The 12,987-nt window shown below is 40.3% G+C and overlaps 1 protein-coding gene and 1 non-coding gene across 2 annotated transcripts; both read right to left on the bottom strand.

Annotated features, from left to right (window-relative positions):
- Positions 1–334: 334 nt before the first annotated feature.
- On the bottom strand, positions 335–12,251 carry btf3 (basic transcription factor 3). The gene is made up of 6 exons (XM_078214899.1): positions 12,065–12,251; positions 10,751–10,819; positions 4,486–4,599; positions 2,559–2,760; positions 1,503–1,559; positions 335–647 (listed from the first exon to the last, which is right to left on the bottom strand). Exons 2-6 carry the CDS (start codon positions 10,817–10,819, stop codon positions 601–603), a joined length of 489 nt encoding a protein of 162 aa, XP_078071025.1. The 5' UTR covers positions 12,065–12,251; the 3' UTR covers positions 335–600.
- LOC144495406 (small Cajal body-specific RNA 24) lies at positions 6,995–7,127 on the bottom strand. Its single transcript, XR_013498255.1, has one exon.
- Positions 12,252–12,987: the final 736 nt, after the last annotated feature.

Below are 12,987 nucleotides of genomic sequence, written 5' to 3'. Positions count from 1 at the left end.
AAATCACTTGTTACATATCTACTTCAGTTTATTAAACCCTAATCTCGGGCCATGAATCTGGTATAGTTCACGCTCTAGTAATACTTGATCCACTTAGGCCCACTAAGGAATTTGTGAACAGGAATGCTAGTATAAAGTCCATCACCTACCCAAACCTGGATATCCGGCACCAAATATTTCAAACAGGTGACTGATCATTTGGTAAACATCTCAGAAATGTGAACCAAATCAAAGATGAAATATTTAAATATTCCCAATAAGTGGAAAAAACGCCAATTTACTAGTTTATTTTACCCATACATTTCTACAATCTGTAATTAAATAGACCAAAATAGACACTTCTCTCCTTTATTTCCAATCGACAGTGCTAGATTCAGTTCAGACTTGTTTCATTTTAACCAGGCTGCAAAGTTAGTAAACATTCCAGCATTAGAAGAGCTGCCATGGTGAAAAAAAATAGGATAATTCTGCCACCATATGATTGCAAAACCATGACATACTGTAACAGTACAAAAATGCAAGATTACAAAAGAAAAACTAATACAAAGGGCAGCTCCCCAAAGCCATTTCAAGTTCGCGCCTTCAGATGTCAGCTTCTGTTCAACTTGCTTCATTCTTTGAAGCCTCATCAAAATTTTCAACAAGATCTGTCAGAAATAAAAATAAAGTTAGGTAATCGAAACATTATCTATAGAACTTCCATACCAGTGATAGGCAATCTAGGTTAGTGAGTGGGCTACATAAGTGGCCCTCCTTCACCTCAGGTGATTGAGATTGAAATCGGGTATGTTGACCCTATACGATTGAATACACAACAAATACTTCACAACGAGTTATAGAAAATATCATTCATATTAAAAGAACTGCCATCAACTTCAGATGGTAAAAACAAAATATGTACACTTGAAGCAGAAGGAGCAGCATACGACTCTCTCAATGTTATGTGCAATCAGCATAAACCTCACTTCACTTGCCCTTGCTTTCTGCACATCACTTCAATCATACTAGTAGGAAAAAAAATACGTATACAGCAATCAGTGGAATGTGGTAACCCTTCACATAACGGTCAAAATGCCTCATGGGCCGCAATTAGAACGCAGATAGGCCACAGGCTGCTCACCATTGTTCTACACTATTACAGCCAAATGGACCCTTTGCCCTCGCAGTCACCTTTAAGAATAAACACTACTGAAACACTAACCTACATACCATACGTAAGTACACGCTCTTATCTAAATTTTTAATGTCCAACTTTATGCACCAAATGCAAAATGCTGTCCTTCAGCAGTTTTTCAATGTTTAACATTTTAATTGTATTATTTAGGATATTATGCAGACAGTGGTGTGGTAGAATTTAAATACATTTGGGCAGCAAATGCAAGCTGCAGAACCATATTAGACTGCAGTAGGCAAAAGTTCTTCTGCCTTTTCCATCAATGGAGACTATTAGAGATAAGCTTTCATGGTACAGCTGTCATGGACATCCTCTCATTTTAAATTACCTGGAACTTCATCATCATCGTCTTCACCAGAAGCAAGTGGTGCTTTGCTGTCCACAGCTGCAAACAAAATAATTATTAGTGAAAAGCAATTGAGTAAATCACAATTTATTCAAGTAATCTCTCACTTACCAGATAGGTAACCACTAAAGTGCAACCTAAATTTGTTAGATAACAAAGTGGATACACCCAAAATCGTAAACGATAATAGTTCCTTCATGCCTGTGCTGCCTCTAATCAGCGTTACTCTCCTGCTCTTTCCCATTTTAAGCACATATCCAACTTTATGAAAGGTGCTAATGAATCTGCTCCCCCGAACCTATCCAGACTGCACATTACTGCTTTAAAACAAATTCTCATCTCTCCTCTGGTTCTTTTGCCACTTATCTTAAACCTGTGTCCTGATTACTTACTAACCTTCCTGCCAGTGGAGTTTCTCTCAATTTATTCCACCAAAATCTTTTAGAATTTTGAACCCCCAGTAAATCTCTCCTTGGACGTCTCTGCCCCAAGGAGAACAATCTCAACACCAATACTCTCCCCATAGTTGAGAACTCCTGGTAATATTGTTTAACAGCAAAGCACCACAGGAATTTCAGAAACTTTCATACAGAAAGCAGATTATAGCTTACTCTAAAAGAATGCAGGCAAATGCATCATGAAGTTGGCAAAGTCCAACAAAAGGAAATAAATGAATGCTTAGATGATCTGTTTATATGATGCAGTTTCTTCTCTTTGTTTAAGTCCTAATGAACTTATGTTTAACTGCCAACAGGAAAGTAAGACTCCAGTTTAACATCTCCAACTCCCAACAATGCAGCATTCCTTTAGTAACCCACGGAAGAGTCAGTTTAGTGTACCCAAGTTCATAGCGGCTCAAGAGACAAGACTGTTGAGTCAACTGAGCCACGATAACAATAATACATTTGATAATCAGATTTCATGGTGACTGGATCTGTGACAGTAAAAATAAATAAAATGTACTGATCAAATTTTAACAAAATGTACCATACTAAAAACATCCATGAGTTACAAACACAATGAGATCATTATACTAACGTTGTTTAGGCAGCGACTCTGCCAGCCGCCTCAAGCTGGTCAGGCTATCGGCTCCAAGTTGATTCAGGATACTGGGCAACATTTCAGTCAGCTGTTTAGTCTCTGCATGCCCCGTGATCGTAAACGTATTTGCAGCAAGCGAAGCCTGAACTTTAGGATTATTGAAATGAATGACCGTTCCCTGGTTTGTGAACATGTTCACCTGCAAGAGATTTAAAACATTCACTTAATTACAGGAATGTCACACAAAAAACAAAAGTATACAATACAAAAATGGCCACGAAGCTGTGGTTTATGCTGCTGATTGCATTTAATACTCTTACTTTCTCGTAGGTGAAACAGGAACCTGCTCTTCTGGGTGCAGTGTGGATCCAGCAGCAGCGTGAATAGGGAAGCCTAGAGCAATCCTCACACCCACTAAACACCACAAGCACACTCTTCTTTATCAGCTGTCTTCAGCCCAATGGCAGGCAATTGTTTTTGCCTTGATAATCATTTCCAATTTTACAACACCCATCTGGGTTTCTGCTCACCAACCACCCCTCCCAGCAACCCTAGAAAAGTCAGAGTAAAAACTAGGGCAATAGTTGAAATTTTCATGCTAACAAGTCCCAGCGGAACAATCAGTGCACGCTCAGGTGCACTACAACATCCCAATTTGAGCACAAGTGGGCTCCTTGGAACCTATGGTGCTGCTTTGGCCCCCAGTAGTAGCGAATATCTTGCATTTACTACAGATGGGACAAGATCTGGCCCAAAATGTCAAGACTTTGTACAAAGGCCAAAGAATTTCCTCATTATCAATGGCTATAGAAACATCTTGATTCAAAATTGTTTCAAAATTTCCAGACAATTCCTCACCAACTCAATTTCAACCATACTTCCATATTCTCAATTGTTAGCAGTTTCTAATGGAATCTTTTTAATTGTTCACAAATCAGAAGTGATGCCAAGTAGATTATATCTATAGTAGGAACAATGACGGTAAAACATAGTCACTATAATTACTATATCCATTCTCTCATTACCAAGTATTTTTTAAAGTACATTTAACTGCTTAAAAGAAATGTGCATATGGATTCTTCCTCATTAAAAAACACAAAATTTAAGTATTGAAAATTTCAATTGATTCTAGCTCAAAGTGAGTTAATTATGAATTCTTGACTGAACAGGAAATTCACCCAACTGATCTGTATCAGTATGATGCCTCCTCTGATCTTACTTCACCCACACTACTACTCTTTTCTCCCTCAAATACAATCTCAGGCTATTTCCTTGTTAACATAGGGGACCTTGAATCATTAAACCGTGCTGACATGAATCAAACTATCGCAATTGCGTGCATATTGAAATCAATCTGGTCCCCATAATATCACCTGTGTACACTGTTCAGAACCAGAGAAGTGGTGATAAAGAGAAGAGATAAAACTGGCACCATTTCATTTCCAGAATTCACACAATTTTTACATCATTAGTTTTTAGGGGGCAGTGGAACAATAATCTGATTTGATGGGGGAAAACAAAGTTTCTTCGTGTGGCAAACAGTCCAATCAATTGAAGATTGCGGCACGGTGGCGCAGTGGTTAGCACTGCTGCGTCACAGCACGAGGGACCTGACTTCAATTCCGGCCTTGGCCGACTGTGTGGAAGTTGCATGTTCTCCCAGTGTCTGCGCAGGTTTCCTCAGGATGCTCTGGTTCACTCCAAAAATGTGCAGGTTAGGTGGATTGGCCATGCAATTTAGTCCCTTAGTGTCCCAAGATGTGTAGGTTAGGGGGATTAGTGGGGTAAATACATGGGGCTACGGAGATAGGGCATGGGTGCGATGCTCTGTTAAGAGATTCGGTGCAGACGAGATGGGCTGAATGGCCCTCTTATGCATTGTGGGGATTCTATGATCACTTGATATGCAAATATTTGTGAATACCTCTTCAATACCGGAAATATTATTCACACCAAGCTTCTTTAAAGAGAATTGCAGTTTTTTGTCATCTGCTGTTGCTGTTCTATGGACAACCTTCTTCTTTCTGCGGGCAGTACCCTGGGTACAAAAACAAAGAATTACACGATGCTCAACTCAAAATTTAAATATGCTAAATTCAGATAATAGCTGAAATATTGCATCTTATTTGCTGAAAGTGAACTCCAAATTCCAAACTTGTATACCTGTGTTTTTCAATTTTTCCCCAGCGATCCACTTTTACCAAATGCCCGTCGCTTGTGACCCACATCACGTAGGATGTGTAATGAAATACGATCTTTCCACTTACATTACATTAAACATCAGGGGATCCAATTCAGACCCATTTTCAAATTTTATTCAGGCCATTTTCCAGCACAAAGGAATTTGGCATCAGTATTTTGCAAACTCCCCTCGACAACAGATACATTCAAAATAAATGTCTGAAATCAGTCAATACACTAGTTTACTGTGCATCAGCCATCCACAGAAAATCAACTGTCATTTATTTGAGAGATTTCACGTTTAAGATGCATCTTTGGAATGCAGAGCGCACCAGATCAACGTGCTGCTTTTAGGTGGAAACTTAATAGTTATCAAACATCTCTACTTGTTACCACCCCATCAATAAACCTCCCTGGTAGCTGGGATGTCACATCAATAACTACATTTTGTTGCATGGGGGTAATGTGTAAATCATTCTTTCTCAAATACAGCCGTAATTTAAAAAAAACTTTGTGGTTTTCCTGATGTCATCTCAATTTGAAATTAACAGCAAAATATATTTTATGCACACAGGAAAATTAATTGGAGAGATAATTACTATACTTGTCACACTTTATAGCCTGCCTTGACAGCAAGAGAATCCACTAACCAGGCAACTGCTGCTACAGTTGCAAATATTTACCACATTTAACTGTAAACTAGATTTACTGTACATTTAAAAATACACTCCCTCTAAATTCTTACCTTTCCTTTCATAAAATGCATGCAACTTGAATTGTATCCTGTAATAAATACTAAACTTTTCCTCTACATCAAAAGTTCTCATGCTGGTTATGTTGTCATCACCTGAGAGGTCCTCATTGTCATACTGCCTTCTACAAAACGAGCGCTAAAACCAGAACATCGTGTTTTTTTAAAAAACAGGATCGGTTTATAGAGCAGTGAGGTTTGCAAAATCCCACGAGCCATCTGCGGTTCACGACCCCCACTTTGAACAAGCCTGACATACACCATCAATTAGATTGCTGATGCACACATTCTTGCTCTATAGTTTTATCTCCGCACCCAGAGCAAGATAAATTATGGAGAAAGTCTGACCCTTACACCCAAGGTGGACACGAATACATCATCACACAAATGGTCAAAGGTCAAACCAAGAGTTGAGGACAAGATATCCATTGCTGGTTCCATTCTTAGAGGACACGATTTTGGTTGCATTATATTGAGTTTCAGCAACCTTAAGTCCACATACATCTCCCATAATTTCATTTGCACCCAAAAAAGCTACAATGACAAGATTCTCAACTTGCTCAGTGTTCAATGAAGGGATGTTTAAGCAAAATTAACTTGTGTTACTTGGGGTATACAGTCTGTCTACCCAGTCAGAGAAGGTACTGGTTCCTAACTGTTATTCTTGGGAGGCAACCCAGGAGGCACCCCAGGTGGTGTGCAGGGCACCCCACAAGCCCTCACTCAAGGACCACATGGCAATTGCTTGGAAAGTTCAAACTTCGCATGGAAGGGTTAAAGACATTAACTTCTAGGTAGCTATACTACAGAAGCACCCCTCCCTCCCCATCCCCCAAACCAACACACCAACCTTCAGCACAGTTTGCTGCTGCACGAATCAGCAACTGTTTCTCTTCCTCAGTTGTTGCTGATACACTCAAGAAAAACATCCTCTGATTGGAGGAGCGGCTCCAAACAGTATATTGTATTGAAACTCAGTTGGCTGACAGGAATTTTGAAAACTGCCTAGAGAAGCTCCGTGGGCCAGATATGGACAAGCCTGATCTGGTTTTAAACCATCCACTAGAACAGTGTTTACGAAAATACTGGGCACTAGTGACTAATTGAAAATCAAAATGCAGCTATGCAGCCCAATTAGTAAATACAGAATAAGATTGTTAAATTCAGAATGAGTAATAGACACTATCGTTAGGCGTATATGTCAATATGTGCATACTCATGTTGCATGCTTGTACATTTTAAACCTTTTTGTGTTGCTAAAGGAAAGTTTTATTTCCTTGGTTACCAAAATAGTTGTAGTTATTACATTAAGTGTATATACATGAAGTACATTTATTTGTACTCTGATAGACATTCTACTAAACTAATGCATGCAGTTAAATATGTAGCCACATGGAGTTAATTTCTAGACAACTGTATTGATATTTCCAAACAATACATTAGACACATTCATTACTTGCACACATAATTTCCATGGGATCATCTGAAAACTCAATTTCATTACTGTAAGAAGTGGAACGATTCAATCCTCAAACTTCAGAAGACTGAACAGAAACCTTCTCTTTTATCTAGGGCACCAGTGTTACCAAATATCTCAAAACTGGAGGATACTGGATCAAAAAAACTAGTGCCCGAACTAGTCCTTTGTAACGTTAAGCAATGGATATTTCATTTTTATGCAAAGGTTCTAACATAGCAACTGCTATTGTGAAGAATGCTCAATTTGCAAGGTGTACTATCACTAGCATCACCAAAGTGGACAAACCAGAATCTTTCATACACTAACATCTAAGCAGAAGCTACATGAAGTTATCTTTCGCAGTTATGCTACTTCCGTGAGCGCACATAAAACATGCATGGGTATCAATAGTTCTTCCTCTGACAAGACGATAAACACATGATTGCAGCAGCATTCTTCTAAACATTTTAACAAAAAATTTGGCAACAATTTAAAGTGATTATTAATATTAGTAATCACTTTAAACTGAGACAAAAGTGATGACAAAAAAGTTTACAAGAATTCTACTTGTGGATAATTCTCTCCCTTTCCTTGGTCTCCGTGTCACTGCCAAAGGCACCAAATCTCCCAACCCAGCTCTTCTGTTGCACTGAAGTAAGACCACTTGTCTTACTGAGACTCAAGACAAAGTAGTGACAATAGCACAAAGCTGCATGGTATGATTTTTTAAAGCTACTAAATTGAAGATTTAGATTCTGACTAAAGTGCCACAGGAACAAAGTAATTGCAAAGCAGTGAATACAGTATTAGCTTTTCTTTTTAAACAAGCAGATATATCTTATAATTCAATTTTCACCTATTTGTTTCCAATTTAGTCCTACCAGGCCAGAAAATTAAGAGAAGAGCGGTGGAATTATGCAATCTCAGCTATGTGAATCATTACAAAGAACTAAGAAAATTACAGCACAGGAACAGGCCCTTCAGCCCTCCAAGCCTGCCCAACTTAACTAAAACCCCCTACCTTTCCGGGGACCATAATCGCTCTATTCCCATCCTATTCATGTCAAGACACCCCTTAAAGGTCACGACCGTATCCGCTTCCACTACCTCCCCTGGCAACGAGTTCCAGGCACCCACTACTCTGTAAAGAAATCTGCCTCGTACATCTCCTTTAAACCTTGCCCCTCGCACCTTAAACCTATGCCCCCTGGGAATTAGAACAACATAATTCCGTACAAACTCATTGGCTACACATTAAAATACTTTTCAACTGCTAGAAATTATTTCCAGATCAGGCTGACTTAAATCAATCACTAATCCCCCAAATAAACGCGCTGGATAAGCAGTATTTCAGGCCACATCACATATGATCTCTTCCCAAAATACGTGAATTATCGCTGTCTAAATAAATCCATTGCGCTTCCTAATCATATACAAAGCTTCTTGAAATTTTGGAACAGAATACAAACAAACCTTTTGCTTGAGGTTAACAGAATGCTATCCTGTTTTCATAATAGATGTTGACATATGCTATATATTTCCAGCATATTCAAGGAAGAAATAGAGAGACATCTGGATGGAAATTGTCCCATTGGGAAGACACAGCATGGGTTCATGAAAGGCAGGCCATGTTTAACTAATTTACTGGAATTCAAGGACATTACGAGCGCAATGGACAATGGGTAACTGGCGCATGTGGTGTATCTGGATTTCCAGAAGACATTCGACAAGGTGCCGCACAAAAGGCTGCTACATAAGATAAAGGTGCACGGCGTTACAAGTAATGCATTAGCATGGATAGAGGATTGGTTAACTAATAGAAAGCAAAGAGTGGGGGTAAATGGATGTTTTTCTGGTTGGCGATCAGTGGCTAGTGGTGTGCCTCAGGGATTAGTGTTGGGACCACAATTGTTTACAATTTACATAGATGATTTGGAGTTGGGGATGAAGTGCAGTGTGTCAAAGTTCACAGGTGACAATATGATGAGTGGTAGAGCAAAGTGTGTAGAGAACACAAAGTCTGAAAAGGGATACAGATAGTTTGAGTGGACAAGGGTCTGGCAGATGGAGTACAATGTTGGTAAATGTGAGGGCATTCACTTTGGCAGGAACAACAGCAAAATGGACTATTATTTGAATGATAAAAAATTGCAGCATGCTGCTGTGCAGAGGGACCTGGGTGCCCTTGAGCATGATTCTTAAAAAGTTGGTTTGCAGGTAATTAAGGCAGCAAATGGAATTTTGTCCTTCATTGCTAGAGGGATGGAGTTTAAAAACAGAGGTGTTATGTTGCAGCTGCACAAGGTGCTGATGAGGCCACACCTGGAGTACTTTGTACAGTTTTGGTCTCCCATTTGAGAAAGGATATACTGGCACTGGAGGGGGTGCAGAGGAGATTCACAGCTTGATTCCGGAGTTGAGGGTTGGCTTATGAGGAGAGACTAAGTAGACTGGGACTATATGCATTGGAATTTAGAAGAATGAGGAGGGAACCTTATAGTAACATAGAAAATTACCAAGCGAATAGATCATATGGAAGGAGGGAGGTTGTTTTCACTGGTGGGTGAAACTAGGACTAGGGGACACAGCCTCAAAATAAGGGGGAGCAGATTTAGGACTGAGTTGAGGAGGAACTTCTTCACCCAAGGGGTTGTGCATCTATGGAATTTCCTGTCCAATGAAGCAGTTGAGGCTACCTCATTGAATGTTTTTACGTCAAAGATTGATAGATTTTTGAACAGTAAAGGAATTAAGGGTTATGGTGAGCAGGTGGCTAAGTGGAGCGGAGTCCACAAAAAGATCAGCAATTATATTATTGAACGACGGAGCAGGCTCGAGGGGCCAGATGGCCTACTCCTGCTCCTAGTTATGTTCTTGCATTCAGTTTTTATTGCTCCAAGCTCACACCAAGTCCTGTTCATCTAAATGCTCATGTGATCACTGACCTATATTGGCTTCCATTCTAGCAACATCTCCATTTTGAAAGGATCTTTTTATTCAAATCCCCTGAAAATCACACCCCTCTATATCTTATCCACCCCTACGAGATCTCTATGCTCCTCAATTTCTGACCTCGTCTGCATCACTGATTTATCAACCATTGACAGCTTTCAACTGTCTCAGCCCCAGGTTCTGGGATTCCCTGTCTAAATTTTGCTATCCTCCTTTAACATGTTCCTCAAAACCTTTGACCTAGTTTTTGGCACTGGTTTCAGCACATATCACCAATTATGACCCTGGTGCCAGTTTTTGTCTGATGGCACTCAGTAAAACATCCAGCGGTGATTGACAATGTTAAAGCTACTATGTAAATTCAAGTCATTCATTATCCTAGAACAACTGCAGCACAGGAGGTCATATGGCTTATCATATCTGTGCCAGTTCTCTCTCTGTAAGAGCAACTCGTCTTGTTCCAATGCACCACCCTTTCTCCTGTAGCCTTGCGATTTCCCCTCCAGCTTCAATCCAACTCCATTTTGAAAGCCATGACTGACCTTGCCTCCACCACTCAGTGTATTCCATTTTTTCTCTCTCGTCTCATCAATGCAATTACTTTTGTAATTACTCTGAATCTATGTCCTTTGGTCCTTGAGCTACTTTATCCAGACCCACAGGATTGTAATGAATGCTTCCATTAAATCTTCTCTTGACCATTTCTTCTCCAAGAGACAACTTCTCAAACTCAGTTTCTCCTATCTACCCACATTACCAAGATCCCTCATCCTTGCACAGGTTTCTTAGTCATTCAAAAAAATCCAAGTTAGGCTGAAATGAAAATCTTATTTGGAAATTACTTACCTTTCCACCAATGCGAACTTGGGCTTGCAGCTTGGCAAGTTTTTCTTGATTCATTATTATTTCTTTCATCTGGAATGACAATTACATAGTCTAAAAAAAAGAGACTGAACATTCAAAAAAATTCACATTGTCCACACTGCTATAAAATTTCACTTTTGAGTTCACCTCATGCTCAGACAAGAACTAAGTTTTCAGATTCAGAACAAAACCCAGAACAAGCAACGCACCCCAAAACAAATGCAGACGATACTGTCCCTGGGACAAAGACACTAAGGGTGGCGCTGATCAGTCGATCACTACCACTCCAGCTGTGACTTCAGAAATAGCATATACACAGGTTAAGGGGGAACAGTCATATCAAATGTCTGCCAAGTTATCTTACTTGCTCAACCGGAATGCTTGAATATTCAAATGAACATGAGTAAGTAGATAACTAAATTTAAGCACACTTCTCATTACCCCATTTAAACCATTTCAAACCAAATACCAATAAAAACAGAAAATGCTGGAAAATCTCAGCAGGTTTGACGGCATCTGCTTTTACCCATAAATTCAAAATGTAGATCAAGTTCAAACATTAGGTTTAAAGTGTAAATACAATTAGAACAGTAGATTAAATTGAAGATAAATATTACATATAAATGTTACACTAATACTCCATATTATGCGATTAAACGCTCACAAATACTATTCAATAAAATTTCAGATTATATCAAGTTAATACATTTTCAGCTTATACAATTAACTTACCCAAAGGCACAAATCACGGGGGAAAAAAGCAGAACATACGCAAAACAATATCCAACTCGAACTTTAACATGAATTCAATTTGTTCCTGACAGGATAGGATTTAATCCATAATTCAAATCAGAAAAACGAGTAAATACAATTGTCTCAAACTCCACATGACGACGTCCCCACGATGGGGAAAGAAAATTTAACACAACTAAAATTAAATCATGCAAAATACAGAAGTGTAATATCCAGTTTGAGGAGGGGCAACAACTTCGGCAGAATTAAGTCCAATCGGAAAACGCAATGTGAAGATACGAAATTCATCCCGCGGCTAAAATGCAATTTTTGAAAAAGAAAATTTCCTTCGGCCGAAAAGAAGCCGCCCATTGACGAGGCCCCGCTCTCCACTGAGACACACGGAGTGCGGATTCCACCCCCAGCCTGGATCCTCCAGCGGCGGGGCACCGAGGCCTGAAGCCCCGGGGTGGTGGCTTCTGCAGCTTCCCTGGGCCGCGGCACCGAGTGAGCGGGCTGACAGGCTCATATCGCCGCTCTGCCTCCCTTTCTGGGCGGATTTACCTTGAGTGTGTGTCGGAGGGTCCGGGCCCTGCCTGCCTGGGCGGATTTACCCTGACTGTGTGTGTGTGTGTCGGGCCTGCCTGGCCGGTTACCGAGCTGCGGATCTCACAAACACGAGGCTGCCAGCAAAATGGCGGCCAGAGGGAGAGCGGATGTGACGACACGGCACGTGACCCCCTGCGGGTGCGCAGGCGCGAGGACAGGAGGCGGCCGTTGGGTCCATCGAACCATTGCTAACTCCTCAAGACTTATTAGATTTATTATTGTCACATGTATTGGGATACAGTGAAAAGTAGTGTTTCTTGCGCGATATACAGACAAAGCAAACCGTTCATAGAGTACATGGGGAAAAGGAAAGGAGAATGAAGTGTTACAGTCAGAGCTAGGGTTTGATTTGATTTATTATTGTCATGTGTATGGGTATACAGTGAAAAGTATTGTTTCTTGCGCACTATACAGACAAAGCATACCATTCTTTTTTTAAAATTCATTTGTGGGACATGGGCTTTGCTGGCTGGCCATCCCTAGTTGCCCTTGGAGGGCAGTTGAGGGTCTGTGCTGGGAGTCTGGAGTCACATGTAGGGCAGACCGAGTAAGTACGGCAGATTTCCTTCCCTAAAGGACATTAGCGAACCAGATGGGTTTTTCCGACAATGGTTTCAGGGTCATCAGTAGATTCTTAATTCCAGATAACTTTTATTGAATTCAAATTCCACCATCTGCTGTAGTGACAGGATTTGAACCCAGGTCCCCAGAACATTAGCTGAGTTTCTGGATTAATAGTCTAGCAATAATACCACTAGGTCATCTCCTCCCCTAAAGGGGAGCAATGTATCAGTCTCAGTTTCCCTCTAAGGGTACATAGGGGAGAAGGAAGGGAGAGAGTGCAGAATGTAGTGTTACAGTCATAGCTAGGGTGTAGA

This window comes from Mustelus asterias, chromosome 6 (assembly GCF_964213995.1).
Source record: "Mustelus asterias chromosome 6, sMusAst1.hap1.1, whole genome shotgun sequence".
NCBI lineage: Eukaryota > Metazoa > Chordata > Chondrichthyes > Carcharhiniformes > Triakidae > Mustelus > Mustelus asterias.
This window is presented reverse-complemented; position numbering and strand designations above follow the sequence as displayed.

Excerpts from the sequence above, each read along its gene's own strand:
- btf3 (XM_078214899.1), bottom strand. The coding sequence starts at position 10,819 with ATGAAAGAAATAATAATGAATCAAGAAAAACTTGCCAAGCTGCAAGCC. Across the intron at positions 1,560-2,558 it reads AGAGTCGCTGCCTAAACAAC|CTGTGGACAGCAAAGCACCA; the intron begins GTTAGTATAATG and ends TTTTGTTTGCAG. Across the intron at positions 648-1,502 it reads CGATGATGATGAAGTTCCAG|ATCTTGTTGAAAATTTTGAT; the intron begins GTAATTTAAAAT and ends TATTTCTGACAG.